This window comes from Naegleria lovaniensis, assembly GCF_003324165.1.
Source record: "Naegleria lovaniensis strain ATCC 30569 chromosome Unknown tig036, whole genome shotgun sequence".
In the NCBI taxonomy this organism is placed as follows: Eukaryota; Heterolobosea; class Eutetramitea; order Acrasida; family Naegleriidae; genus Naegleria; species Naegleria lovaniensis.
The window spans coordinates 161,511-186,632 of record NW_025407856.1 but is presented as its reverse complement, the minus strand read 5'-3'; the positions used below and the strand labels follow the sequence as shown (position 1 = coordinate 186,632).

General features: G+C 36.8%; 11 protein-coding genes across 11 annotated transcripts in view; 3 read left to right on the top strand and 8 right to left on the bottom strand.

Annotated features, from left to right (window-relative positions):
- Positions 1-160: 160 nt before the first annotated feature.
- C9374_008411 (uncharacterized protein) lies at positions 161-2,026 on the bottom strand (the record flags this gene model as incomplete). The annotated part of the gene is made up of 1 exon (XM_044698485.1): positions 161-2,026. One exon carries the CDS (start codon positions 2,024-2,026, stop codon positions 161-163), a length of 1,866 nt encoding a protein of 621 aa, XP_044545530.1.
- A 127-nt stretch (positions 2,027-2,153) lies between these two features.
- On the bottom strand, positions 2,154-3,775 carry C9374_008410 (uncharacterized protein; the record flags this gene model as incomplete). Its single annotated transcript, XM_044698484.1, has 2 exons — positions 2,154-3,285; positions 3,567-3,775. The coding sequence occupies 2 exons, from the start codon at positions 3,773-3,775 to the stop codon at positions 2,154-2,156; spliced, it is 1,341 nt and encodes a 446-aa protein (XP_044545529.1).
- Positions 3,776-4,070: 295 nt separating this feature from the next.
- On the bottom strand, positions 4,071-6,575 carry C9374_008409 (uncharacterized protein; the record flags this gene model as incomplete). The annotated part of the gene is made up of 1 exon (XM_044698482.1): positions 4,071-6,575. One exon carries the CDS (start codon positions 6,573-6,575, stop codon positions 4,071-4,073), a length of 2,505 nt encoding a protein of 834 aa, XP_044545528.1.
- Positions 6,576-7,753: 1,178 nt separating this feature from the next.
- C9374_008408 (uncharacterized protein) lies at positions 7,754-13,480 on the bottom strand (the record flags this gene model as incomplete). The annotated part of the gene is made up of 3 exons (XM_044698481.1): positions 7,754-8,214; positions 8,306-10,058; positions 10,292-13,480. 3 exons carry the CDS (start codon positions 13,478-13,480, stop codon positions 7,754-7,756), a joined length of 5,403 nt encoding a protein of 1,800 aa, XP_044545527.1.
- Positions 13,481-13,848: 368 nt separating this feature from the next.
- Positions 13,849-14,541, top strand: C9374_008407 (uncharacterized protein; the record flags this gene model as incomplete). The annotated part of the gene is made up of 1 exon (XM_044698480.1): positions 13,849-14,541. One exon carries the CDS (start codon positions 13,849-13,851, stop codon positions 14,539-14,541), a length of 693 nt encoding a protein of 230 aa, XP_044545526.1.
- Positions 14,542-14,689: 148 nt separating this feature from the next.
- On the bottom strand, positions 14,690-15,325 carry C9374_008406 (uncharacterized protein; the record flags this gene model as incomplete). The annotated part of the gene is made up of 1 exon (XM_044698479.1): positions 14,690-15,325. The coding sequence occupies one exon, from the start codon at positions 15,323-15,325 to the stop codon at positions 14,690-14,692; it is 636 nt and encodes a 211-aa protein (XP_044545525.1).
- A 272-nt stretch (positions 15,326-15,597) lies between these two features.
- On the bottom strand, positions 15,598-17,889 carry C9374_008405 (uncharacterized protein; the record flags this gene model as incomplete). Its single annotated transcript, XM_044698478.1, has 1 exon — positions 15,598-17,889. The coding sequence occupies one exon, from the start codon at positions 17,887-17,889 to the stop codon at positions 15,598-15,600; it is 2,292 nt and encodes a 763-aa protein (XP_044545524.1).
- A 425-nt stretch (positions 17,890-18,314) lies between these two features.
- On the top strand, positions 18,315-19,469 carry C9374_008404 (uncharacterized protein; the record flags this gene model as incomplete). Its single annotated transcript, XM_044698477.1, has 1 exon — positions 18,315-19,469. The coding sequence occupies one exon, from the start codon at positions 18,315-18,317 to the stop codon at positions 19,467-19,469; it is 1,155 nt and encodes a 384-aa protein (XP_044545523.1).
- A 122-nt stretch (positions 19,470-19,591) lies between these two features.
- Positions 19,592-20,935, bottom strand: C9374_008403 (uncharacterized protein; the record flags this gene model as incomplete). The annotated part of the gene is made up of 1 exon (XM_044698476.1): positions 19,592-20,935. The coding sequence occupies one exon, from the start codon at positions 20,933-20,935 to the stop codon at positions 19,592-19,594; it is 1,344 nt and encodes a 447-aa protein (XP_044545522.1).
- Positions 20,936-21,018: 83 nt separating this feature from the next.
- Positions 21,019-23,094, bottom strand: C9374_008402 (uncharacterized protein; the record flags this gene model as incomplete). The annotated part of the gene is made up of 1 exon (XM_044698475.1): positions 21,019-23,094. One exon carries the CDS (start codon positions 23,092-23,094, stop codon positions 21,019-21,021), a length of 2,076 nt encoding a protein of 691 aa, XP_044545521.1.
- Positions 23,095-23,692: 598 nt separating this feature from the next.
- Positions 23,693-25,122, top strand: part of C9374_008401 (uncharacterized protein) — a gene marked incomplete at both ends in the record, with an annotated part of 1,717 nt that continues 287 nt past the window's right edge. Inside the window, 2 exons of the mRNA XM_044698474.1 lie at positions 23,693-24,491; positions 24,601-25,122. The exon at positions 24,601-25,122 is cut by the window's right edge and continues 287 nt beyond it. Coding sequence (XP_044545520.1) covers positions 23,693-24,491; positions 24,601-25,122 — 1,321 coding nt within the window. The remainder of the gene's footprint in view (positions 24,492-24,600) is intronic.

The window sequence follows — 25,122 nt, the reverse complement described above, 5'->3', positions numbered from 1 at the left end:
AAAAATTACACATACAATTTCATAAATATACCCTACACTATTTATTGAACTCTTCACCATAAAAACAACACTCCAAAATTTATTGATGCATGTATTCAATAAAATTTACTCTTTACCATAAAAACAACACTCCAAAATTTATAAAAACATCATTCAATTTTTACTGATCCAAATACTCTTGTAATACGTTTGGTTTAAATCTCACTACAATCACTGAAATATTATCCGTACTACCCTTATCATAGGCCAAATCTCTCAAAATAATACTCGCCTGTACAGGATCATTCTCAAATCGAACAGTCTTGACAACCTCTTCTTCACTTACATAATCCCACAATCCATCACATGCAATGACAATAAATTCATCTCGATCAAACATTAAATCTACAACCATTGTACTTGCATCACTAATGACATAGGGATGTAACGATTTATCACCAATGGCTCTCGTCACTGCTAAACATGCATTCACTCGATTACCATAAATAGTACCACCTGCATCTTTGACACGTCTTCGTTCATCAATTTCACTTGGACGATGATCAACAGTTAATCGAATAGGTTCACCACTTCTACACAATACAACTCTTGAATCTCCAACATTACCAACAAAGAGTGTTCGTTCTTCAACATAGGGTATATAAACCACACTCGCTGTACTACCATCTCGAGTATCTTGACCTTTACAAATATTTTCATTCACTTCTAAAAATGTCTCTCGAATCAATAATGGAATAATTTCACGTCTCGTCATGGTCGATAGAGTATGAACATCCAAGACATCTATGGATTGTTCATCGGTTTGTTTTTGTTCCTTTTCTTTAAATTGTAAATGTTCATTCAAATACTTGACGAGTGAGAGAGCCTTTTCAGTGGCAGCCTCAATGAGTTGATCGCGCGTGAAATGTCCTTCTTGTAATTGTAATCTTTCCTTTTCATTTAATAGTCCGAAATATTTACTGAACGAAGAAGGTGTAGAGTTTGTTGTTGTTGTTGTTGTTGCATTCATCATCATGATGGTCATGGAATTTGTCATGCCAGAATTTGTCATACCAGAATTTGTCATGCCAGAATGATCCACTTGTTCTTCTTCTTCTTGTAAAATTCTCTTCATTTCTAAAAATTGTTCATAATTATTCAACTTGTCTTTAAATACCAAATGAAGTGTTTCTGAAACTAATTTCGATGTATTGGATCCTCCATGTCCATCATAAATTCCAACAAATGATTCATACTTGTTTTCAAATTGAACATGTTCATGTTGTCGAAATGTTAATTCACAAACCAATGCATCTTCCATAGTGGATCGACGTCCTTGTTTTTCTGCATATCCAGCAAGAAGCCAATCATTTTCTAAGAGTTCACTTTGAATCGGTTCCATTCGTGTCAAGGCAGCACCATTCTTGTTTTTCGTTCGTTTCAATTCGGATTTACGTTGATTGCGTTGAGAAGTCATACGTTCAATGTTTTCATAGGTGGAACTACTGGGAGAACTTGATTGAATGGTCATGGAATTGGAATTGATGATGGTAATGGTGGGAGTTGGAGAAGAGGAGGAGTTGTTGTTGTTGTTACTTTTTGGAGATGTGGTATTGCTAATGTTGTTGTTGTTGTTGGTATTGTTGTTGGTATTGCTACTACTACTGCTGTTGGTCGGAGATGAGGAATTGGACCATGTCATGGTTTCATCATTGGTCGAAGAAGAAGAATCATTGGTAGAATTGGTAGAATGGATAGGAGAATCATTCATTATATTTTCGGAATCCATTTCTCGAGAAATGGTACGGTCGACTTGATCCATGATATTAATGATGAGTGGTGAAGATAGATTCTCATCATCGGCTTCTTTAACGAGTAATTGATCGATTTGATTGACAAGTTGAAAGGGTTTGTTTGATGATGGAGTTGAAAGAGAGGTGCTGGTGGTTGGTGTTGTTGATGTTTGAATAGTGGTTGATGTTGTTGTCGTTTGAATAACAACAACGGAAGAATCACTGTTGGACTCTGAGAGATTCTCCTGTGACATTTTTTTGTATGATGGTTTTTCGAAGCTGTCTGTCACCTTTTGCCAAACAAAACTTGGATCAAGTTTGAAATTTATTGAAAATAGCAGAGTCATTTCGTTCTCACTCGAGTGTGAATGATAATTGTCCTTACAAAGTCTCATAGGCACTTCCCGTTGTAGAAGTCTGAGTAGAGAGTTGGAAGTATTTTCTTGCCAATTGATACCACAATAGAACGAACATGACACCATAACTGATTAAATCCACAGTGAGAGAAATACCTTCAGTCCATTTGGCTCTATGAACAGTTGGAATGGCAAATGAAATGCTCACAATGATTGGTAATGCAATGTACCACAATCCATACAAGACACCAATAACCTTATAGAATAACTTTTTCACTGAATTGGTCTCTTCTTGGTGTGATTTGAAAAGCACAAATTCAAAGAATACCAATAATGGCACTCTCAGAATGGTAATAATAATACCAGGAACTGTATCATAGACATAGTCTTCAGTGCTCACTACGAACAGCATTTCAAGTTCAGCCCAAATGAATAAGGCAATATAAAATACACCCAAAAATACCCAAACACCAATAATTGGTCTGAAATAACGAATATATGATGTTGTAATAGTCCAACCGCTAGCAATCAAATACAATAAAACAATCATCAAAAAGTCTGCTAATAATTTCAATCCAACGCTCAAACTATCGAAAAATGGAATACCAACACCATCCGATCCATAGACGAGTAAATGAATCAATTCAAGGAAACGACTCAACCAATACACCACCAAACTTCCATAGAATACTCTCACTAATAAATGGAAGGATTGAGATCTCACCAATTGAACCACAGAAACAATATAAGCAAAGACCATAATCGTCAAAAATGGAACAAAGGTCAAATGAACCTCAAGAATGCCTTGTCGATCCTTAGAGAATTGTTGTTGGAAATATCCACCTGGATTGGTCCATGAAAAATCTAATTCAATAAACTCAACAGTGCTATCAGTAATATCACGTTCGCAAGCATCCAATGCCATGTACCAAAATCTAGTATTTCCTTCATCGATCGAAATTTCAAATTCAGGATAATCCGATAAGGAAACAGTTAATTTGGAAAATTTTCTCAAGGCTGTACAATTCTCTACCGAAAGAACACCGTTGAATTGATTAATAAATTTCCAGACTGCAGGCCATGAATTATCTTCATCGTCGTAGAGAGAGAAGGCTAAATTTTTGAGAGCAGTTGGATCTTGTTTTTGAATGTTCTTGCTGTGAGAGTGTCAGTAAGAAGAGGCAAAGATATCATCATCACGGAACAAATATATTTACGTGAATTATGATGTAATAATCATCATGGAGTACGCATCAACATAGCATCACGATGATGTTAAACATGATCACGTCGAGCAATACCGAATGAATGATCAACCCGATGTTATTTTATCACACACAAACGGAAAGATATTTTCAGTTAGCAATAAAAAGTAAATATTATATCATCACATCCACCGCTTCTATGAACGTTGATTCAATTCAACTCTCCAACTTACAATTGCCATGAAATATGTCCTGATGAAGCATTTCCTCCCAAATTATCAAAAACAAAGGCGTCCAGATATAACCATTTATGATTCAAGGCTTGTTTTTCAAAGGTAAATGTGGTAAGCTTGCTGAATGTTGGTACAGTGCCGACTATCATCAACAGAGCCAACGCGGCCAGCACAGCTATAGACCAGAAGGAATGGAAAGATTTCATCATTGATGATTGTGGTCCTGGCGACAAACTGATTTGTGATTTTTTTAAAGCGAGAATTTTTGCGGAAACAAAGGTCACAAGTTGGAAATCTTAATTGGAAGCCTTTATGAAGCATATTTCTATTGATCTACGAGCGTTCATGAATAAAAAAGATTGGCATCTTGAAAAAAGCAGAACATTCCCTAGACTTTCAAGTAAGAGCGCAATGAGCAGTGACCTTGTACTACTAGTTTTCAAATAATGATATGGACCTTGTTGCAATGCCAAATAATTCTCCTGTGAGATTACAACAACTCATTTACACTCCAGTGTCATCCTCATCGTCTTCACTACTAAAACCATTTTCAGTTGGAGATTGATTATTCTTCTTATGGTGTCCAGAGGAGTGTCCATTCATCATGATTCGATGATCCAATTGAATATTTTCATTAAGTATCGTATTCAATTGAAATTGTAATTCATTTTTCAACAAGTCATTACGAAAAGTGGATGATGATGTTGAATTCATGACTCTCTTCATCTTGTCTTGAATTAATTTCTGAACAATAAATGAAAGAAATAATTGTTCATTTCCATGACATTTTGAATGATAAATACTATTCCATAATTCATGAAATTGATTCTCAACATCGTATTGAGAATAAACTTGTAGAATTTGATTCAACCATTCATTGAGAGTATTCTCAGAAGAACAATACCATTCAATGGTAGTGGTTGAATAGTGTGTGGGAGGAAATGATGTTGTTGCAAGGAAGAGTGAAGAGTGACTAGGATTGGATGGATTAGTACTTGTCATTGCAGTAGTACTAGTGGTGGTGTTGGTGTTGGTGTTGTTGATACTACTACTACTACTACCACTAATATTAGTACTTGAAGTGATACTTGTGTTGGTACTTGAAGTTGTTGTTGAACTACTCGTTTTCCCATTATTTTTAGATTTAGGTTGAAAATTGGGATGAGAAATTATCAACTCTAATCGATACTTGTATAATTCATTGGAATGAGGATTGGAATGTTTGGTCACTTTCTTAATGGAATGAATATCAATTTTGTGAACTTTGGATTCATGTTCAGTCGTGTATAAAATACAAGTTCGACACAATTGCACATGTTGTTGTTGAAACGTGCTGAACGTCTTTTTTCTCTTCTTGTAGAGAGTACCTTCTAGAATGATACTAGAATTGGAAAGGAATATGGTTTGATTTGACATGAATACAGGTTGTTGTTGAGTATGATTCATCATTGTGTGGTGAATTCCAATATTATTATGATTATTATTAGTATTATTAATATTATTAATATTATTATTAGTATTAATATTATTATTTGTAATATTATTGGGAATTGTATTGATGTGATTCCTATTCGAATGCTTATTGATATGATTCATATTGGAATGATTATTGGTGTGAATGTTATTATTATTATTTGAATGATTATTATTCACCATGCTGGTATCGTGTTGTTGTTGATGATTATTTGAATGATGATTCATTTCCATTAATGATGGTTTTTCATGTGTTGACATGAACTCCACTTGTTTTTGAGTGGTACCACTCGTGTTCATCTTAATCATGGCATTGGATCTCTTCTTTGCTGCTGAAATGGAATATCTTCCAGGAGGAGAATCAAGTGTTGATGATTCAATGGGTGATGTTTGAGAGGATGATTGAGACCATGACATGGTTGTTGTACTACTATTGATGATTGGATGATTATTTTCATCATGATCTGTAGTACTACTACTTGACATGATGATACCACTATGATTATCATGTGACAGATTAATACCATCCTCTGTGCTACAACTACTTGACATGATGATACCACCACCACCAACACCACCAACACCACCACCGCTCTGAGGAGAGACTTGTGCCAAATTGAGTCTTGTTGTTATTTTCACAAAAGAATTTAATTCTTCTTCATCATGATGAGAGTTTTTAAATTCATCATTATTGGATGTTTCTCTGATCAATTCTTCATTATTATGTATCATCATTGGATTGTTCAAAGAATGATTACAAGAAGAAGAAATTAAAGAGTTCACCACAATAACTTGAGAAGAATTTTGAGTTGAACTCGTACCATCACTACACGAGGAAGTTTCATTATTACATTCATTGTTGTTTTCGAGTAATGAAGTGTGTAATGGTGGTGGTGGTGGTGGTGGTTGTAATAATAAATCGTCGAGTTGTTGTGTGAAATTATTGTGACATGGTGCCAGAAGAGAATTGTTATGGTCGACCGATAATGATGTCATCATGATCATTGAACAACCATCAGTCATAGGATGACATGTACTTGTTGTTGTTGTTGTTGTACTTGTGGAAGTAGTAGAAGTTGTTGTTGTGGTGGTGGTGTGGTTTGGTTTAATGGAGAGAACTTTTTTCACTTTCTTTTTGAGTGTGAACAAGGAGTTTTGATGTTCCGAATGGCCATTCGAACCTATCATGTCGTAGGAGGGAGTTTTTGTGTGGACTGGATGGTCTGGTGGTGGTATGAATGGAGTGAAATGGTTGTTGTTGTTGATCTGTGAATGATCATCAGTGTTAGAAGAGAATTCCAGAAATATTTCTTGCTGGTGGTGACAGCGCTTGCTTGCGTGATCATGTTCTGTGATCAACTCTCTGAGAGGATCTTGTTGTTGTTGTGGCTGTTGTTGTACAACCACAGCCATCATTGAGAGATGAGACATGGAGCGATGGTGATCCGAATGAGAATGGATTGGTAGCGACCGAGTTTCATCATGTTGCTGTAGCTCATGGTGGTTGGATGTGGTGGTTGATGATGATCTCCACATTTTTTAACCAAGTTCAATACCATGTTGACACTGTGACAGTTCAAATGACAATTGGTAGTAAGGATCCTTTGGAACTCCTGAGCCTTAAGATTCAAATCAAGAACAGAGGAATTGTTTTCAATGAAATTCCTTAAAGAAAACCAGGACCAAGAATGAGTTTCATTTTCCCACTTTGATTTCATTGTGAATGGGGCGAGATCTCGTTCAAACGCGCTCATCTCTACAGTTTGAACCCATGAAAATGGAGAAACACACAACACTTTCAACGACCATCAATAAAATGAAACCACCACCCTCACTGAACCATCATTCATACATGCATCAGCACGCTTCCCAATCCTCGAAGAGTGGTGGTGGGCAAAGCATCAATTCTCATAAACCACCTCAGATAGCATTGGTCCATACAAATGGACAAGAGAAAGGGAATTTAAAATCATCCTCTAGTCCGACTCATCATGACTCTTCTTCGGACCCTCTGATCCATACCATTCATCCCTCCATGTATAAAGGCAAAGGTCATGTCAATGAAGCAACAAGCAAAATGCTTCAAACTCATTTCGAGTTGGGTAAGATGCCATCAGAGAAATTAAGGACCGGAAAACATTTAATTTGTAACAGTAATTCATGTAGCACTAGTTTTATCATGGAATTTCCAATCACACCCTCCAATTATTGCACAAATACTTCCTATAAGGGAGTAAAGCAATCCACAAGACCTGCCTCTGCTTTGTCCATTCGAAGAAAATCATCCTTTAATAAGAGTGATCATGTGTATGAGTTGTTGCACAACGACAATTGCAACTCATCCATAACACCACTTTCATCAACCAAACATCAGGCACAACCCATGTCGAGTGCTGTCATCATGAATCCACTCTCGCCAGCCTCAAGTAAAAGAATGATTGAAAAGTATCAACAAGAAGAACGAATTCACAAAAATATGGTTCAACAAGAAGAAAAATTGCAACAAAAATTCCTTAAAAAGCAATCTTCATTCTCTCTCGTGAAACAAGAAATGACTCAACTCAATCATTCACTGAGGGATCATCCACACTCTCCAACACCCCAACCTCCTGGAATAATCAAGCAACAACTCGATCAACGTGAATTTTCCAATACAAGATATGCCAAACAGCCTTTGTGGAAATCGAGGGACCGAGAATTCACAACGTTCAAAATTAAATGAGCAGTTTGTCAACTTCTTTGAGGGTTAATTCTAGTGATGAGAATAAACTACTCATCTTCTTTTCAAAGTCCTTATCAAATCGATCACTTTGTTCACTCTTGGCACGTGTCATCGTTTCGTCCGTGTTGTGTCCAGTGAGGGTCGAAGTTGTCGTTGTGAGAGAATGAGTTTTGGTCATGGCGGGATGACTATTGTGAATGAGAGGTAATTTATCCAGGGAGAGAGGAGGAGGTTTTGGTGGAGTCTGAGAAGCATTCATCATGGTCATGATACTTGTAGGCTCCACTACAATAGTACTACTTGAGACAATGTTGTTACTACTGTTGTTGTTGTTGCTGTTGCTGCTGTTGTTGCTGGTATGAGTCATGTTGTTGGATGATGGATGCAGTAAATAACTCGCTGCTTGCTGTCCACTTTGTTTCTTGTATATAATCATAAAGTCATCCATATTTTCTGTGAACATGGGCAACAAACAACATTGAAAAATTGGAACATGGGTTTGGAATGAGTGGTCCTCAATAACATTTGAAATATATACACTTACTTTCAAAATCATCATCATCCACATCAATGAGAGATCTCACTCGATCAATCCAATTACTTTCATGGGCTTGAGACCACAATAGTGTTTTTTGAAACTTTTCAATGGCTTTTCGTTCTGCTTGTGCCTTGTTATTTTCACGAGCGGCCAATTCAGCAGCTTCATTTTGATCTCTTGGTGTCGTTCCTTCTGAAATACCTTGTTCTTTAAAAGTCTTGTCAATCATTTCTGCAACCTTACTTTCTAAATCTCTTAATTTTTGATATCTTGCAGCTACAGAAACATGACGATGCTGCTGAGTGAGGTTGGTATGTTCCTGACGAGGAGGTTCTTGTTCCTTTTGCTCCAAAGTTGGAGAAGGTGGTACTACCACATGATGATTCGTGGAAGAATGAGTGATGGTCACTATTGGTGGTGTCGTTGTGGTAGTGTTGGTGGTGATGGCAGTAGTGTTCGAACTTGTTGTGAGAGCTTGCTGCTGGGTACCATTTTGTTTTAACAAGGATGCCAAATTCTTCTTTTGAGATCCACTCATATGAGTGTTCAATGTCGATTTCATACCTTGATCCAATGAAGAGTGAGTGGCAAGGATGGTAGAAGTGTTTGTTGTGGTCGATGAGAGTGGTATTGGAGATTCAGAAAATCGAACATGATGATGACAAGTCTTATCCATCGTCATGGGAGATGACAATTGTGCACTACTACTACTGGAAGATTTGATTTTAGGTAAAGATGAATTCAAAGAGGAGGATGACGAACCTTCAACCACAATCACAGGTTGAGTCATGGATGGTGTTGTTGTTGATGCATGTTGTGAAGTGGGAGATGGTGATTTTGCTTTTAAGGATGATGGTGGTGCTGTCGTATTAGTTGTTGTTGTGGTTGTGGTTGTTGTTGTTACTAGAGCAACACCAGAGGATGTCATATTGGTGTTGGTCAAAGAGAGACGTGACTGTAGTGGTGGAGGTGGTGAAGTGGTTGTACATCTCGTACTACTTCGACTATTGGTATGACTTGAAGGAGGTGAAGAGGTGTGTGCAGGTTCAGAAGAGGTATTGTTGTTGTTGTTGTTGTTATGGTTAGGATTTGGACTCTTTCCTCCTCCACCTCTCGTACTCAAAATATTTCCTTCTTCATCTTCTTCATTCACTTTATACAAATCCAAATCGAGATTGATCACATTTTGAAATTGAGCAAAATCTTGTCTTCCATACGTAAAAGTCAATCCTAGTTTCCATTCCAATCGTTGTCCAAAAAATCCAATAGGAATTCCATAGAGATCAAAAAGTACTGCTGTACAATCAGCTCCACAAGATGCTATTAAATTATTTGGAGAAATGTATGCAATACTTGAAACAGATTCGGTATGAGCCTTAAATGTTTTTACAAGACGAACATGTCTCTTTTCAATTTCACAAGTTTTAGAATATCGTTTGGAATCACTACTCTCTTGACTTGTATGACTCAAACTACTACTTGCTCGTTCATTGGCCATACTACTATTACTATTACTACTATTACTACGAGTTTTTGGTATACATGACAAATCATAGACAAATATAAATCCTCTAGAGTCTCCCAAAACAAGAGTTTCATTACTTGCACTCGTAGATAGACATGTAATAAATTCATTTTGAGGAGTAGTTTTGAATGAGTACAAGTGTCGAATGGCATTCTTGGAAACTTCCCAAAATGAAATGATACCATTGGCACGTGAAGAGAGGAGAAGTCCATCTTTCTTGGGAAGAAATAAGAGCTAGTGTGTGTGTGTAGGTTTCAATTGGAATGTTACAACAACATGAAAGTCATATTCATGATGTGCAATTGTAGTAACAAGTTGTGTAGTCGTCGTAGTAATAGTTGTAGGAGTAGGGAATAGGAGTAAGTAGTAGCAAGTTGTGTAGTCGTCGTCGTCGTAATAGTAACAAGTTGTGTAGTCGTCGTCGTAGTAATAATAATAGAGTACTCATTCAATATACTACTACTTACATCTTCAATACTTGAATGTTGTGTCGGTTGAGATAAATGATTCGTAGATTCCATGATCTTGTCTTTTCCAGTATAATTCTTTGGTGGTTGTTTATAAAAACTGTCATATCTTAATTCTGGTATTGAAATGTAGTTGGTGGATCCTTTAATTTCTCCATTTTGATCATCCAATGTATAAATCACACCATTATCTAAACCAATGGCAATATAATCTCCATAACATCGTACGACATTAATATCTCTTGCAAAAGGTTGAGAACACATGGCATGTTCTTCTAAAATTGCATCCTTATCATCAGAATCCTTCCAAAATACTAATTTCTTGTTATTTCCACCTGCTACAATGGTTTTAATACCTCTACTCTCTTTGTAAACAAATCCAAGTCCTTTGTAATCCAATGATGAAATGGAATGTACTTTTCTGTGGTGTTGTTGTTGTTGATGAGAATTCTCAGAAAGTGTTGCCGAGTGATTCGATGAATATCTATATTGAGTGATAGGTGTGGTCGCATGACTGGCCAATGACGAATAAAAGGGTGTTGTTGTTGTACTCGTATTGTTGTTATTGTTGCTATAATCAATCAGTTGATCCGAGAGTGGTGGTGAGAAACACACCATTAATTTTTGTCCATTAATATAATTCCATAAAGATACTTCTCCATTGTGAGACGAGACAATGAGTCTTCGTTTCATTACATCGAGAATGGCTGTAGAAATCTTGTTAGGAATTAGAAATTTGAAAATTAACTTTCCTGTCGTCACGTCCCAAACACAAACGAGAGACTCATCACACGTAATGAGTTGTTTCAATGTTTCATTATACAGACAAGCAGTAATAGGAGCTCGATGTCCTTTAAAATCTTTGGCAAAATCAGTCAAGGTTCGTTTCATTGGAAACATTTTCAACTTGTTACTTGCTGTAATGATACTACTCTTTTTAGGATTGTAGAGCATGGTGGAACAAGGATTCTTTGAATTGCTTGCATCATTGATGGTTTGTAATAATTTGTAATTTCTCATATCCCAAACTTTGATGGTCTTTCCTGTATCGAGGGTTATAATTTGTCGATCTTCTAAATTAAATTTAACATCGACAATGGGTTTTTCATGACCATATAATGTTACTAACGGATTGGAAATGAATGGATTCCATAACCGAACTTCCTTATCACGACTACAACTTGCTAAAAGTTTGTACTTTTCACACCAATCCATTGAATAGATTTCTTTAGTGTGTCCACGGAGAAGTCTTCCTCTTTTTCCATCTCCAAAATTTGTGACACAAATGGTCGTATCAAAAGAGCTTGTAATGATACAATCAATGCTAGGAGCATAGATGATTTTAGAAACCCAAGAGTCATGAAGTTTCCATTTCCTCTCAGGTCGAATACAATCTGGAGAACGTCCAATGGGTGCCGAACAATCATAGAGTTGTACAAATCCCGAGTCCATTCCAAACATGATATGACATGGATTGAAAACTTCCATTCCTTGTTTTTGAGGTTTTCCAACATAATCTTGAGCAAGTAAGGGTAATTTGTGGTCAAGTAAGGGTAATTTGTGGTCTTGTTGTTTGGATTGTCTAGACATGCAATACTTGGAAAAATCAGTCATACAAGTGGGTGCATCAATGAAATCTTCTAGAATGGTCACTGGAATGGTGTCTTTGAGACCAAACGGTTTTGTGAACAATTCATTTTTCAAATGTTCAATTTGTTTGTGAATTTTGAGATTGGGAGGGAGTGGATACAATGTTTCAATCACTGGATTTGGATCTTTGAGATGGTCTGGCATGACAATTTCAATCACTTCTTTACCTTTTTTAACAATATTGGGTAGAGAGGAAGTCAATCTCTTATCTGAACCTGAAAAACTCTCATTGTTGTACAACAATGGTACCACACTACCACCCATAGAAATGTCGAGAGAGGAGGTTGTTGGCATCAACGAAGAAGAAGCAGACGACAATGATGGTTTTTCACTACTCTCAAATGGTCCATAACTCTTTTCAACTCCACTCGAATGTTGATACTTTCCCTTAAATGCTCTCCTCACTGTCAATGTATCCAAATCATAAAAATTCACAACTCGATCTATGGTACATATACACAACTCGTCATGTACTGATAAATATTCAATATCAGAGATCATTGAATGGGGTGTATAATAAATATTTCGATCGTATAAAAAATTATCACAAAACCATGATTTCACTAAACCATCTGTTCCTGCTGTATAATATCGATTTCTCTTTTCATCTTGCAAAATCTTTACAATTCTTCCCTTATGATACATGCTCTTTGTATTTACATCTGGAAACGTTTGATGAACAAATAATTTATCATCCAAATTCTGTTTCATCTTTTTAGCTCCTTCATAACCAAGAAGTACATAGGTTGAAAATTCATTCCAATCAATTCTACCATTAGCATTGGCATCAATTCTTGCAAAAAGTGCTTTTAACTCATCGTTGGCTCTTCCTTCTCCCAATAAACGACTCATTCCATCAATAAATTGAGTTTCAGTTAAACCATCCTCAGAACTATTTTCAAATAATAATCGAATATCTTCTAATTTGATTTTTTGATCAATTTCATCCTCTATGGGTGTTACTTCGACTTTCTCTCTTAAATATTGTTCATATTCTAAATCTCTGGTTGTCATTCCTGCATTTTGTGCGGATGTCTTTATCGCCTCACTCAGTAATTTGACTTTTTGGTTTAATTCTTTTCTTCTCAATTTGCCTGCCAATTGAATAGAGGCAATTGCTTTCACCTTGTCATGAACATGTGAGAACTTGCTAATCATGCTTTGATCGGTTGCAGATTTTTTTAAATTTGTTCGTTTTTTGTGTGTTTTCTTGACACCATGCTCATCCTCATCGCCAGATTCACCTGAAGAAGGATCTTCTTCATGTTCTTCTACTGGGGACGAAGTCGATGCAGAATGACCTAGTATGGGTGATGGAGCAAGTGAATTTAATGCCTGTGTGACTTCATCATCAATTGCTTTGACAAATTTTGCAGGCTGAGTTGAAATTAATTCAAAATCTGAGTTATCATTTTGTGATTCCTCTTCTTCATCCAATTTGACGAGTTTTTCTCGAGTCGTTAAACTATTTACAATATGATTATGAGAGCCTAGAGTCGGAAGAAAGGGTATTGAGAGTCTTGATGTAGCTCTCTTCATGATGGAGAATTGTTGTTATATTCTTAATTTGGTTGTCAATAGGATATTCGATTTTGTTTTGAATCAATGTGTCAATAGGAAATTCGTTGATGATGATTGAATGTTCCGATAATAACGAAAGTACAGTAGTACTCTCGAGAATGTTGCCTCAAATTTTACGTAAAGAATCAAGAAACGTTTGGCGCGGAAAATGTTTCTTTTTTACGACCGTTGTGGATCATGATCGTGCACAGTGGTCAGTGAGAGAGATTCTGAGCCAATCTCCTTGTGCCATTATGAAATAATCAATTCTTCCAAGTAAATGCCATTGTTTTTTTAAAATGTCAACCTCTGAGAAGTAGCACTGTCAACAGGTTCCTGAAAGAAAAATGATTCCTCAAGTAGCCTTGTATTTTCTCTTTATTGGCACTTGGTTCATTCAACTCTTAACTCTGATCATTCTTTCCATTTTCAAGACATTAAATTTCTCTTCCTATCCCTTCCTCATTGTAGTTCTTTATTCCATATCATCACTGTGCTATGACTTGGCCTTTATTTTGACAAAACCAATTCCGATGAATATTTCTTTCTTGAATCGAACATTGGATAAAATCATGGTTCGACAAGGACATTATGAATTATTTATCTACATGACTAGCACCATCATTACAGCAATTTGTGATTATTATATTTATTATCATGTCATGATGGATCGTGAGAGTGAACGAATTCATTCCGATGATTCAAACAAGTTGACTAATTTTTCATCATCATTGAGAGAACAAGAGCATTTGAATTCAAATGTTCATCTTTCCTCAAGAAATTGTAGATTTCAAATATTGACATTCATTCGACTGTTATTAATGAGTAGTTTTGCATTAGTTGTCAATATTTATGGATGCTATTTATTGTTCAACACTGCCTATAAGAATTCGATATTCATTCGAATATTACCATTACCTCATGTGATACTTCACATTCTATTTTATGGTATGAAAATGATGAATTATTGTAGAACAAGTCTCAGCTCAACTCGAGAAGTTGATCAAAGTCATCATCATCCTATGAAAAAACTAAATTGATCTCAAATAATTCACAACCATAACCTTAAAATTTTCTCTCGCAACAGAATCCTCTTTCAAATTACAAAAAGTAAGATCAAAATTGGACAGATCATTTGCAGTGAAAACATCCACTCACTTTGATTCATGGAATAAGGTCATATCCTTTTTATTTACGTTGTTGTTGCTCCTTCCTTTGTCGTTCCAAATTTCTCAAGTCCTTTCCAATTTCAAATTCTCTCATTTCTGTTCGTTCTAAGAATGCTTGTTTTTCCAAGTAACCATCTTTTCTATATTGTTGTAATTCATGTTCAATTCCTTCTTGCTTTTTGAATTGTTTCCAATCTTCTTTGCTTTGAGAAATTGTTGTTTTCCTTTTTTCATTAATTTTAGCAAGAGCTTGATCCAATTTGGATGTTGCACTCTTTGGAATTTTGGTTGTTTCCTTTGTGAGGGATTGAGTGAGTGTATCTGTTGGTACTTCCGAACTGATGGCTTGTTCAAAAGTCATTTCTGGTGTGGTAGGTGTTTCAACTAGAAGTGCTTCATCCAATTCTAAATGAATTGCTTCTTGTGTGATTGGTTTCTCGATCACTTGTTTTTTTAGTGATTGATAATAATTGAGTGTTTCCTTAATTTTTCGTTTCTTTGTGAATTGATTTTCCTCATCGTGTTTTTTAACAAATTCACTTTTTTCAATGTCATCAAATATCGGATCGATATCATCGTCATCACTCGGATTTTCTATAAAGGCAAATATTGAGAGATCATTTTCGTTAGTATCATTGAAGTGACGGCTTGGCATGATTTTAGTCTTCGGGATCTCGATGAGAAATTTTAATAAATTAATATTTTAATGTTGCCGTAAATTGAAATAAAGAGGCAATTTTTTTTTAATTTTTTAATTTCTGATTGTTCTTGGATCAGTTGAAGTTCAACTCGCACCAGATTGCATGAAGCTGGAGAATCCAAGCAGTTCCCACAGATATAACCCCTCTAAAGCACATCCATATTGACGTCAACCCCTCAAAAACATATCCATATTGATGTGAATTTCTCTCATATTCCTGCTCAATTTCAGTTAACTCTTTTTAATAACTTGTTTTTCAAATATTCTCCAATGGCACGTAAATCTGGTTGTAAAATTTGAATCTCATACATGGTGCAAACAATAATTTCCTTAACACCATCATTGTTGATATCTACTGAATCCACACAATAAATTGGATATTCAAAATGATAAGTTGTCTTGTAACTACATGTCTTACTCTCACCATCATATTGATAGACAATGAGTTTTTTGTTATAAGTACCAATATATATTTCTGTGAGTGCAGCTTGGTGAGAAGTACTCTCTCCATAATGCAGTAAATGAATGCATGTAATGGAATCTCCAAATTCATCACAATAAATGACTGTAGATTCTTCAATTTGATAGGAATGAGATGAAGTTATTGTTGTGGTTGTTGTTGAGGATGTGGATGTGGTGGTGGTAGAGGTATTGAGTCCTCCACTTGTAGTTGTTGTTGTCATTGAATTCATACAACTTGCACTACTGTTTGGACACATGAAGGTTGTTGCAGAAATTGAATTGAGATGAATGGAATACATGACAACTCTACCCATTGCTTCACCAACAATAAATGTCAAATCATGATGATCTGGTGAGCAATTCAGAATAGAAATGGAACTGATTGGGCTATTTAACATGAATTGAAATTCTAAATGAGGAGGTGGTGATGCATTCATTTGTGTTGGAGAAAAGGATGATGGTGAACAAGAAGATGAGTATTGAATTCCTTTTACAATTCCATTCTGACATCCCATGATCAATAAATTGTGTTTGTAATCTAAATCAATTATACTTCCAGGAATATTCCACATCATGTTGGCAAAATCATATTCCACAAAGAGATTATCACTGAGATGAAAATTTCTACCTCTGCTCATGCTGCTACTAGTACTCGATGGAATATTCATCATGATCGATGTGTTCATAGTGGTGTCCATGGAGGAAGAAGAAGAAGAATTGGAACCTGTGGTGTTCGTATTGCTACTACTGCTACTACTACTACTACTATTCAAATAAACGATTCTTCCATTACTCGTAACAAATAAATTTGAAACAATTGGAATGTCAAATAATTTCAATGAATAACCAACATTGGTACCACTTGTTCCAACTCCTGTACTCACACCTTGTTGTATGATAATGTCTGAAAAGCAATGAATACTCTTATCAGTTCCACATAACACAAACATTGGAAATTGTTGCATGGATGGATATAAGGTGACCATTTGTGTCGTGAGACCAAGTGGAATATATCCTAAAATAAATGTTTGAATACATTTATGTTTGGTCATGGTGGTATTGGAAGCAGAAGAAGGAGTAGAATTAGTATTTGGAGTGTTTGAACTAGAAGTTATTGATCCATTTTTGAGTGAAAATAATTCATCTTCATCCAATAAATAAATATATAAATAATTATTAAATTGCTGTTGTTGCTCGGTATAGGCGTCGGTATCTTGTTCAGATGATGCGATACCACTATTAGGAGCGGTATTTCCACCTACTGGGTTTCCTCCACTACTTGGATTTGTGTTAGTACCATACTCGGCATTTGATTTTAACATTTTTGAATGTGAAACAAATGATTTTCCAATTATTGAGCTATTAGATTTTTTCTTCTTCTTTTTAGTCGAGGATTGTTTTGAATGAGTCTCTGCCAATAATGAATCTTCATCGGTGCTATCTCCACCCCCAGCACTGTCATAGGACGATGAAAAATATTCTTCGTTATATAAATTATTTGAATTATTGGAGTTTCTTTGAGCATGTTCATCGTCGTTATGAGAGCTATTTTCATTGTGATCATCTTCATCATCATATTTTCTTTTTGAAGAATTTGCTTCATTATAAGATATGGGTTGAGTAAAAGTAACTCCCAAAACTATTTTAGATTTATCATAATGACTTCTGAATGCACTAATGCTAATTATTTGAGAATCTGTTGGTATTCTTGAAATATTGTAAATAGGTATTTCTTGAATTGGAAAATCTTTATGAATCGTTTGTTCAAAAACTGAATTATTGTTTTGTAATTGATTGTTGTTTAGAGTGTTCCTATTCGACATGATCACATAAATGTTATTGCTTGTTGCAACGAATATTAAATGATCCGATGAATGATAATTACTTCTCGAGTTGGGTTGAGGCGATGATGTATTTTGTGTTGTTGTATTTATGGATGAGTGTGGTTGTGGTTGGTGATGAGAAAATGCATCCCCTTTCAACACACACAAGCTGTAAATATTCGTCGGAGAGAAAAAGTCATGACAATTCAGGCATTGAGAAAGTTGAAAAGCCATTTTTTTTGAGTTGGGGGTTCTTCGTCAAGAAGCTGAGATTCTGTGTCATGAACCAACAAGGATATCATGCTGTTGAGAGAGTATCAATCAAACAGTGGCATTCAAACTTCTTTGACATTGCTCTACGGCGATTTCACGCCAGAAAGCTAATTGTTTGGTTCATATATTTCATTATCAGATCAATAATCTGCAAGCTTACACGGCTCTATGCGTATGGTTGTTCATGCTCAGCGAGTGTGCGTGTGGTTTTGCATTATTTCTATTCTCATTGCCACAACATCACACGCACAACACCAATGAATTCAATGGAGAACACTAAAAATTTTTTGAATCAAAGACAAGGCCATTCACCCATCACTCATCATCACCACTGCAGTTTGATTTTTCTTTCATCATCATCAGCAAAAAACACATTTTAACAAAAAATGTCCCTTCTCACCACCCAGAAAGTTCTTGTCCCTGCCATCTCCTGTATGGCTTGGAACGGCGATAAGACTCGTTGTGCCATATCACCAGCAAACTCTGAAATTTGGATCTATAAAACCAATGGAAGTGAAGATTTTGATAAATGGGAGATTGAACATAAACTTACCGAACACGATCACTATGTAACCGGTATTGATTGGGCACCCAAGAGTAACAAGATTCTCTCTTGCTCTCAAGATCGTAATGCCTACGTCTGGGAATTGAAAGGAAATGAATGGAAACCAACATTGGTACTCTTACGTATTACCAAGGCTGCTACTTGTTGTAAGTGGTCTCCCAATGAAGACAAATTCGCTGTTGGAAGTGCAGCCAAGATGGTTTCCGTGTGCTTCTATGAAGAAGTCAACAAGTGGTACATTTCCAAGATGATTAAAAAGCACAAGAGTACCATCAAATCATTGACTTGGCATCCATCCGACAATACATTGCTTGCTACTGGAAGTAGTGATATGAAGGCTCGTACTTTTAATACCTATATCAAAGATGTTGATGGAAAGAGACCAGAAGGAAAGGTCAAGTTTGGAGATTCTATTGTAGAATATGCTTCAAAGGGATGGGTTCATGATGTTCAATTCTCTCCTAATGGTAAATGGTTGGCTTTCATTGGACACGATTCGACTGTTCAATTTGTGGATTATGCTTCTCAGGATCAATCACAAGCTGACTCTCAACCCATTGAAACTCAAGTCGTTCGTCATGAAAAGTTGCCATTCTATCGTGGATTGTTCCTTTCTGATAAGGCTTTTGTTGCTGTAGGATATGATTTTGCTCCCTATGCTTTTGCTTTGGAAGGAAACAAGTGGGTATTGAAGGGATCTTGTGATGAAAAGAAGTCTGCTGGAGCAGGTGCTGGTGCCGGTGGTGCTGGTGTGAGAAGTGCCTTCTTAAAGTTCCAAGCTCAAACAACAGTTGGTTCTCAAAATGCCGAAAAGGATGACAGTCCAACAACTCGTCATCACAATGCCATCAACTCTATTTGTCCATTCAAAGTTGAAGGAGGTAAGGTGACCAAGTTTGTCACTGCTGGTTTGGACGGAAAGGTTTTGTTCTGGAACTCAAGTGATATTCAAAAGAATCTTGGATTGACTCTTTAAATTATGCCCATTGTATACGTACACTCTTTAGACACTTTTTGCACTTTTTGAAACTTAATAAATTATTATATTCAATCCTTTGAGATCTGATCTTGAAGGAATTGGATTATTAGAATAATAATTTATTGTTTGCAGTAGGTATCTCTAAATCGATCTCTTTTTTGCTTTCTCAAGTAATAAAGTGATCTCTTTTCAATGTAGGTGTCGATGAATTGTTTGATTTGTTGTGGATCAGTAACTTCTCTGGAATTCAAAAAGGCTTCTCCTAACTCTTCGCTTTCTGTATCACTTTGATCAATCTTTTCGTTCAACAATACAAGTAATTGAGGTGGAGCATATCTTTGTGAGAGCTGTTGTTGTTTTGTTTGTAACATTTGAACTTGTTCTAAAATCTTGTCAACTTCCACCTTCTTTTGATTAATAGATTCTTTTGTGATATTTAATTGCTCATCCTTTAAAACATTTCTCTTTGCAATTTCCATGTTAGCATTTCTCAAATCTTGATAAATATTCTTTGATTCTCGTGTGAAGGCTAAATTTTCAACAAACTGTTCGAATGCTTCTTGATTGTCTAAAAGTTTTTGAATGGCCTCAGATCCTTCTAATAAACTAATTTCAGGGAATGAAGTCGGAACAGGAGGCAAATGAATCGTATACGATGAATCTTGAACAGGAGATTGTACAGAAGAAATTGGAGGTGTTGACATTGAAGGAGGTATTACAGGGTTAGTAGTGGGTATTGTGTTTGTTCCAAATGTCTGTGGTTGAGTGTAAACGACAGATGAAGGAGGAGGTGTGATCGAATTCGAAGGGGTGCCGCCTGTCAATCCACTAGTCGCTTTGGTAATGTGATTCTTTGGCCATTCATCTAAACTCACAATTATTGGAGGGTTAGTAATAAAATCTCTGAAAACAAGTGACAGTACATCTCCTAAACTTGATTGTGGTGTCCACTGTCTAAGCTGCTGATGAACGACATAACCATTATTATCTATATTTTGATGTTTAATTGTTGCGAGGGTGGTGATGAGTGGTGGCTGTTGTGGGAAAGCTTGTTGCATGAGAATACGGAACGTTAATTGTTGTCCGTTCTTGAGAGTGATTGGAACATCAACCACATTATTATCATTGGTAGAAACAATTTTAGCATTATTAAATCGTTTAATAACAGAATCGGCTTGAAGCTGTCTGGTTCGTTGTGCTTGTTGTTGTTCAAGACTACTGGCTGTACCCACCATCATGGTGCTGGATGATGGGTTCATCATGACTCCATTTCCCGAGTTCATCATGACTGGACTTGGATTTGAAGTATAGAAAGGAGAAGGCTTTAAATTAGAGAAGGATGAATTCATCATGTTGTTGGTTGTTGTGGTTGAGGGGTTGTTATATCCACCGATCAGGGGTTGTTGTTGGTGTTGTGGTGGGTTGAATCCTCCATAGTAGGAAGAGCCACTGCCAGGATACATCTTATTTTTATTTTTACAAGATAAAAAACACGTTTTAATTTGCTTCGAATTCAAAAGACATGCAGATTGGTCACTCTGCTTGCTCAATACACAAATTCTGTTTCGTCCAACGCAGAAGTGCCAACATAATCTTCTTCATTTGAGGATTCATCTGAAGAAGTTTTCTGATACTCTAATGGCTCATCATTATCGTCTTCGTTATCAATGACCACATCTTGTCTTTCTGGTAAATGCCCTTCCAGTAAACTTTGAACGTTCTTGGCTTGGTAAATGGTGAAAAAGTTAGTCCTCTTTCGTTTGGCATAACAAACAATGCAAGTAATAGTTGTTCCACAACAGCAAAGAATAAGCACGATAACTCCAGCAACAGAAAGTCCCACAACAAGTCCAACATCCACTTTTGGAGGGCCTTGTACACCCAAATTAAACACATTGCCTTCAAGGGCCACTGAAGAATCTCTCTGATGAAGGGGAATCTTACACACTCGTTTTTCGTATCGTTTTGGACAAACTGAGCGACATCTTACAGAGTCTGATTGTTGTAAAGACTTTGGTTCATCTCCTTTGATATCGTTCATCAAAGTTTGAAGGCTTTTTTTGAAATCAGGTTTTGGATTACTTGGAATTTTCTCCTCAATGTCTTTTTCAAGTTGCTTCAAAGCCAGTTCAATATTCTTTGAAAGCTGCTCTTGTGAAGAAGGCTTTAAGGCAGTTGTAGTGCTTGTCAAACCAGGCTTGTTGTTATGAGATGTACTTGGGGTTTCAGTTGTGTTAGAAGATGAAGAGCCAACAACATTTGGCGGTGAAGATGTTGACTTTGAAGGATTGCCTGCTGAAGACGAACTTGCAGGTTGAGATGTTCCTGTTATCTTAGTTATTTGAACGGGTGCATTCTGTGTTGTAGCAGATGGAGCAGAAGCGAGATTTGATCCCGTTGTCGTTTTCTGTTGAGTTGAGTGTATGATATTACCAATGTCACTGGACTGCGGTGCTGTATTGATCTTTGCTTTTCTTCCTGATGTGGTTGAGGCTTCAGACTGTGGTTTTTCAGGGGTTGAGTTAACCTCACTAATCTTGTCCGTTTGTGTTTGGTGTTGAAGTGCAGCTGAAGTATTTGTTGAGGAGGATGCATTTGTTGACGGTTGTTTTGCCGAAAACAAATCGCCCATAGGAGGAAATGTACGGTTTACATGGTTTTCTCCTGCTGACAAACTGTTTTCGTTGTTTGTTGCCCTTAATGTGGAGTTTGGAGGGTTAGTAATAGGCCCTTGGGGAAGCTTTTCCTGGCCATTGATGCCTGTCTGTTGTGTTTGTGTGGATGCAGGGACGAGCGGTTGAAGATGTGTGGAGTTTTTCTGCTCACCAAGCTGTGAATTTTCCTTTGGTTGATCAATGGATCCCGAGTATGGAAATGATGAATTTGTTGAGGTATTAGGAGAGTGTGGAGAGAGGATCTGAGTAAAATTTAATCCTTCGTTTTGGATTTTCAGTTGATCCTGTGATGATGTGGGAGATGTGTGGGAAGTATTGGCAGTGCCAGTTCCATTAAGTGGAGTGCTTATGCTTTCGTTTGTCTTGGACAAGATTGAGCTGTTGTTGATTACATTAGGCTGAGGGTGTGAAATGTTGGGCTGGTGGATCAATGGTGTGGAAATTTCGGTGGTGTTGCTTGCTGTTGTGATACTGCTGTTAGAGCTATTAGATGATGATATTGTTGAATTCGATGACGTGGTTGAGGAGTTGTTAGGTTGTATCTCGGTGATGTTTTTTGTAGTGTTAATAGCGGAAAGAAGAGTTTCGAAATTAGGTATATCATAAATAGGCGAAGTTGTGTTCGTTGAGGAAAAGGGGGACAACGGGTTCGGTGATGAGGCGGCTGCTGAATCATCTCGTGGCCAGACATCATCCTCAACAAATAAGTTGTTAAGGCCGTTGGAGTAAATTAACGGTAGCTTGTCCACGTGCCCTCCAGAAATGATTTCGGTAAGCTCATTTTCCTCCTCTTGCCATAAATTCCAATCCAACGGTTTTGATGGGCATGAATTCGTAATATATTTCTGAAATTCTTCATCTGTAAGAACAGCCTTTGAAAACCCCCCAAAGGCTACCACCAACAATAAAATACTAAGGGCAAAAATAACTCGATACTGTTGAGGCATTTTTTGCAAAGTGATGGGTGTTGGTGAGGACTCCTTGCAAGCAGTTTTCCGTTCCATCTATCATGCAAAACTTTGGTGTCTCCTTAATACAAACCATTCGTGATCTGTCTTGTGTCATTTCATCCGAAATAGAGATCAAATGATCAAAACGCCAATTACATTTGTGATTGTATTCTCAACATTGATCTGTTCTTTTTGACGAAGAAAGAGGTCGTCACAAGATGGTCAGGTATGTTCGTTCTTCCGTGTGTCGAGATAATCATGCAATTACATAAAAGCACAAAATAACCGCGAACACTTTCCAAAACTATTGTAATTGAGTACAACAACCTTTTTGGATTTGCCTCTTCACAGTGATGATGTCTCTATCGACATTGTGGTCAAAACACAAACAAAAAAAAACAAAGTCAACATCTCTCATTCCAACAGAATTGGAGTCAAAAAGGTGGCTTGTCACGCAATTCCTTCCACACAACCATAATATTTCTCAATCTCTCTCTCTGAAGGATTTCCATCTGGCATCAACAACACTCATTTCCTAACCAACTTTTGACATCAAACCTAGATCCATAACTCGACCGTGTCAAAACTACCAGAAATGTCATCATCGCTTCAATCATTAATTCCGTTCGACCACCATGAACAACAACATCCAACTCTCCTTCCTCACTTGGGAGATACCATTCATCAAGCCTTGACTTATTCCAATGACTCGGCCATCATCAACCGATTTACTGGAGCACTCGTCGTCTATGCCGTTTCATTTCCTCCGTTTCTTGTTTTTGGTCTTGTGGTGAGTGCTCTACTCATCGTTCGTTGGAAGCAAATGGTTCCTATCAAACGAGCATTATTCGGTCTCGTTGTACTAATTTCTCTCTTGCAATTGGTATCCATCATTGGTGGTATCATGTATTCGGTGTGTTTGTTAGCGACCAATGACAAGTATTGCATGGATCCGTTCGCAATGATTCAATACGTGTGTGGAAATGCAACCATCATTTTGTGTGCGTATTGTTTCATGGTCATTACACGAATTCTTTACAAGGTGTATTTTGATAAGAGTCAATGGTGGATGCGAGGAAGAAACAAAGACGACGAACAACAACAACTTCAAGAAATTCCAAACACCAGCAATGGTGGAGCAGTGCAGACTGGTACCACGGAAGAAAAAGAAACTCTCCAAACGACTCCTCAGAATTGGGTCAGTCATGCCACTGCCAAGAGAAATCAACGATTTGGATTATTTGTGAAATATACAGCACTGACATGTGCCATTGTTTTGGGAGTGGTTGCACCTTTGCATCTCATTACCATTGCTATTACATCGTTAACTTCACTCATGCCTGGAGTTACTCAAGCAAGAGCAAAATCCATTGGTATGACTCGTTATTACGTTGGTAAGTTTGTTCATTCATAGACCTCCATGATTTGAAATATGTTATTATCATAATAACATTCTTCATATCCATGATGATCATGAATACTGTATTCTTTAACTCTTCTCAGATTCTGCATTTGCACTCAGTTATTGGGGACTCATTTTCTTCTTTGGTATTCTCAATATTGTCATTGGAGTTTCTTTAACGAAAAAGTTTATTGGTACTGACAACAAAATTCCTCTCCATCGTCGTAAAGCATGTCGACAATTAATTCTTCTCAATGTATTGCAATTAATATTTGGAGGAGTGACTGGCTCGTTGGTGATCATGGCCATTCTGACTCTTGTCGAATATGAATTCTATATTGCTGGTATTACTTTGCAGAGAATTAGTATTTTCTGTTTTGCCATTGCACTCACTTTTATTTATGGGCCTTTGGATGATTTGGATGTGATTAAAAAGACTGGAGCCAATATTAGAAATGTGGTCACGACAAAAATCATTCCTGCCAATTTGAATCATGGCAGTGGTAGTGGTAGTGGCTCTGGTTCCAAGGGTCAATTGATGGATGCATCTTCTCGAAAGAAATTCACTTCAGTCAAATTGGACAACCCTTCAGTTTCAGCAACAGTTGTTGTTGTGGATCCAC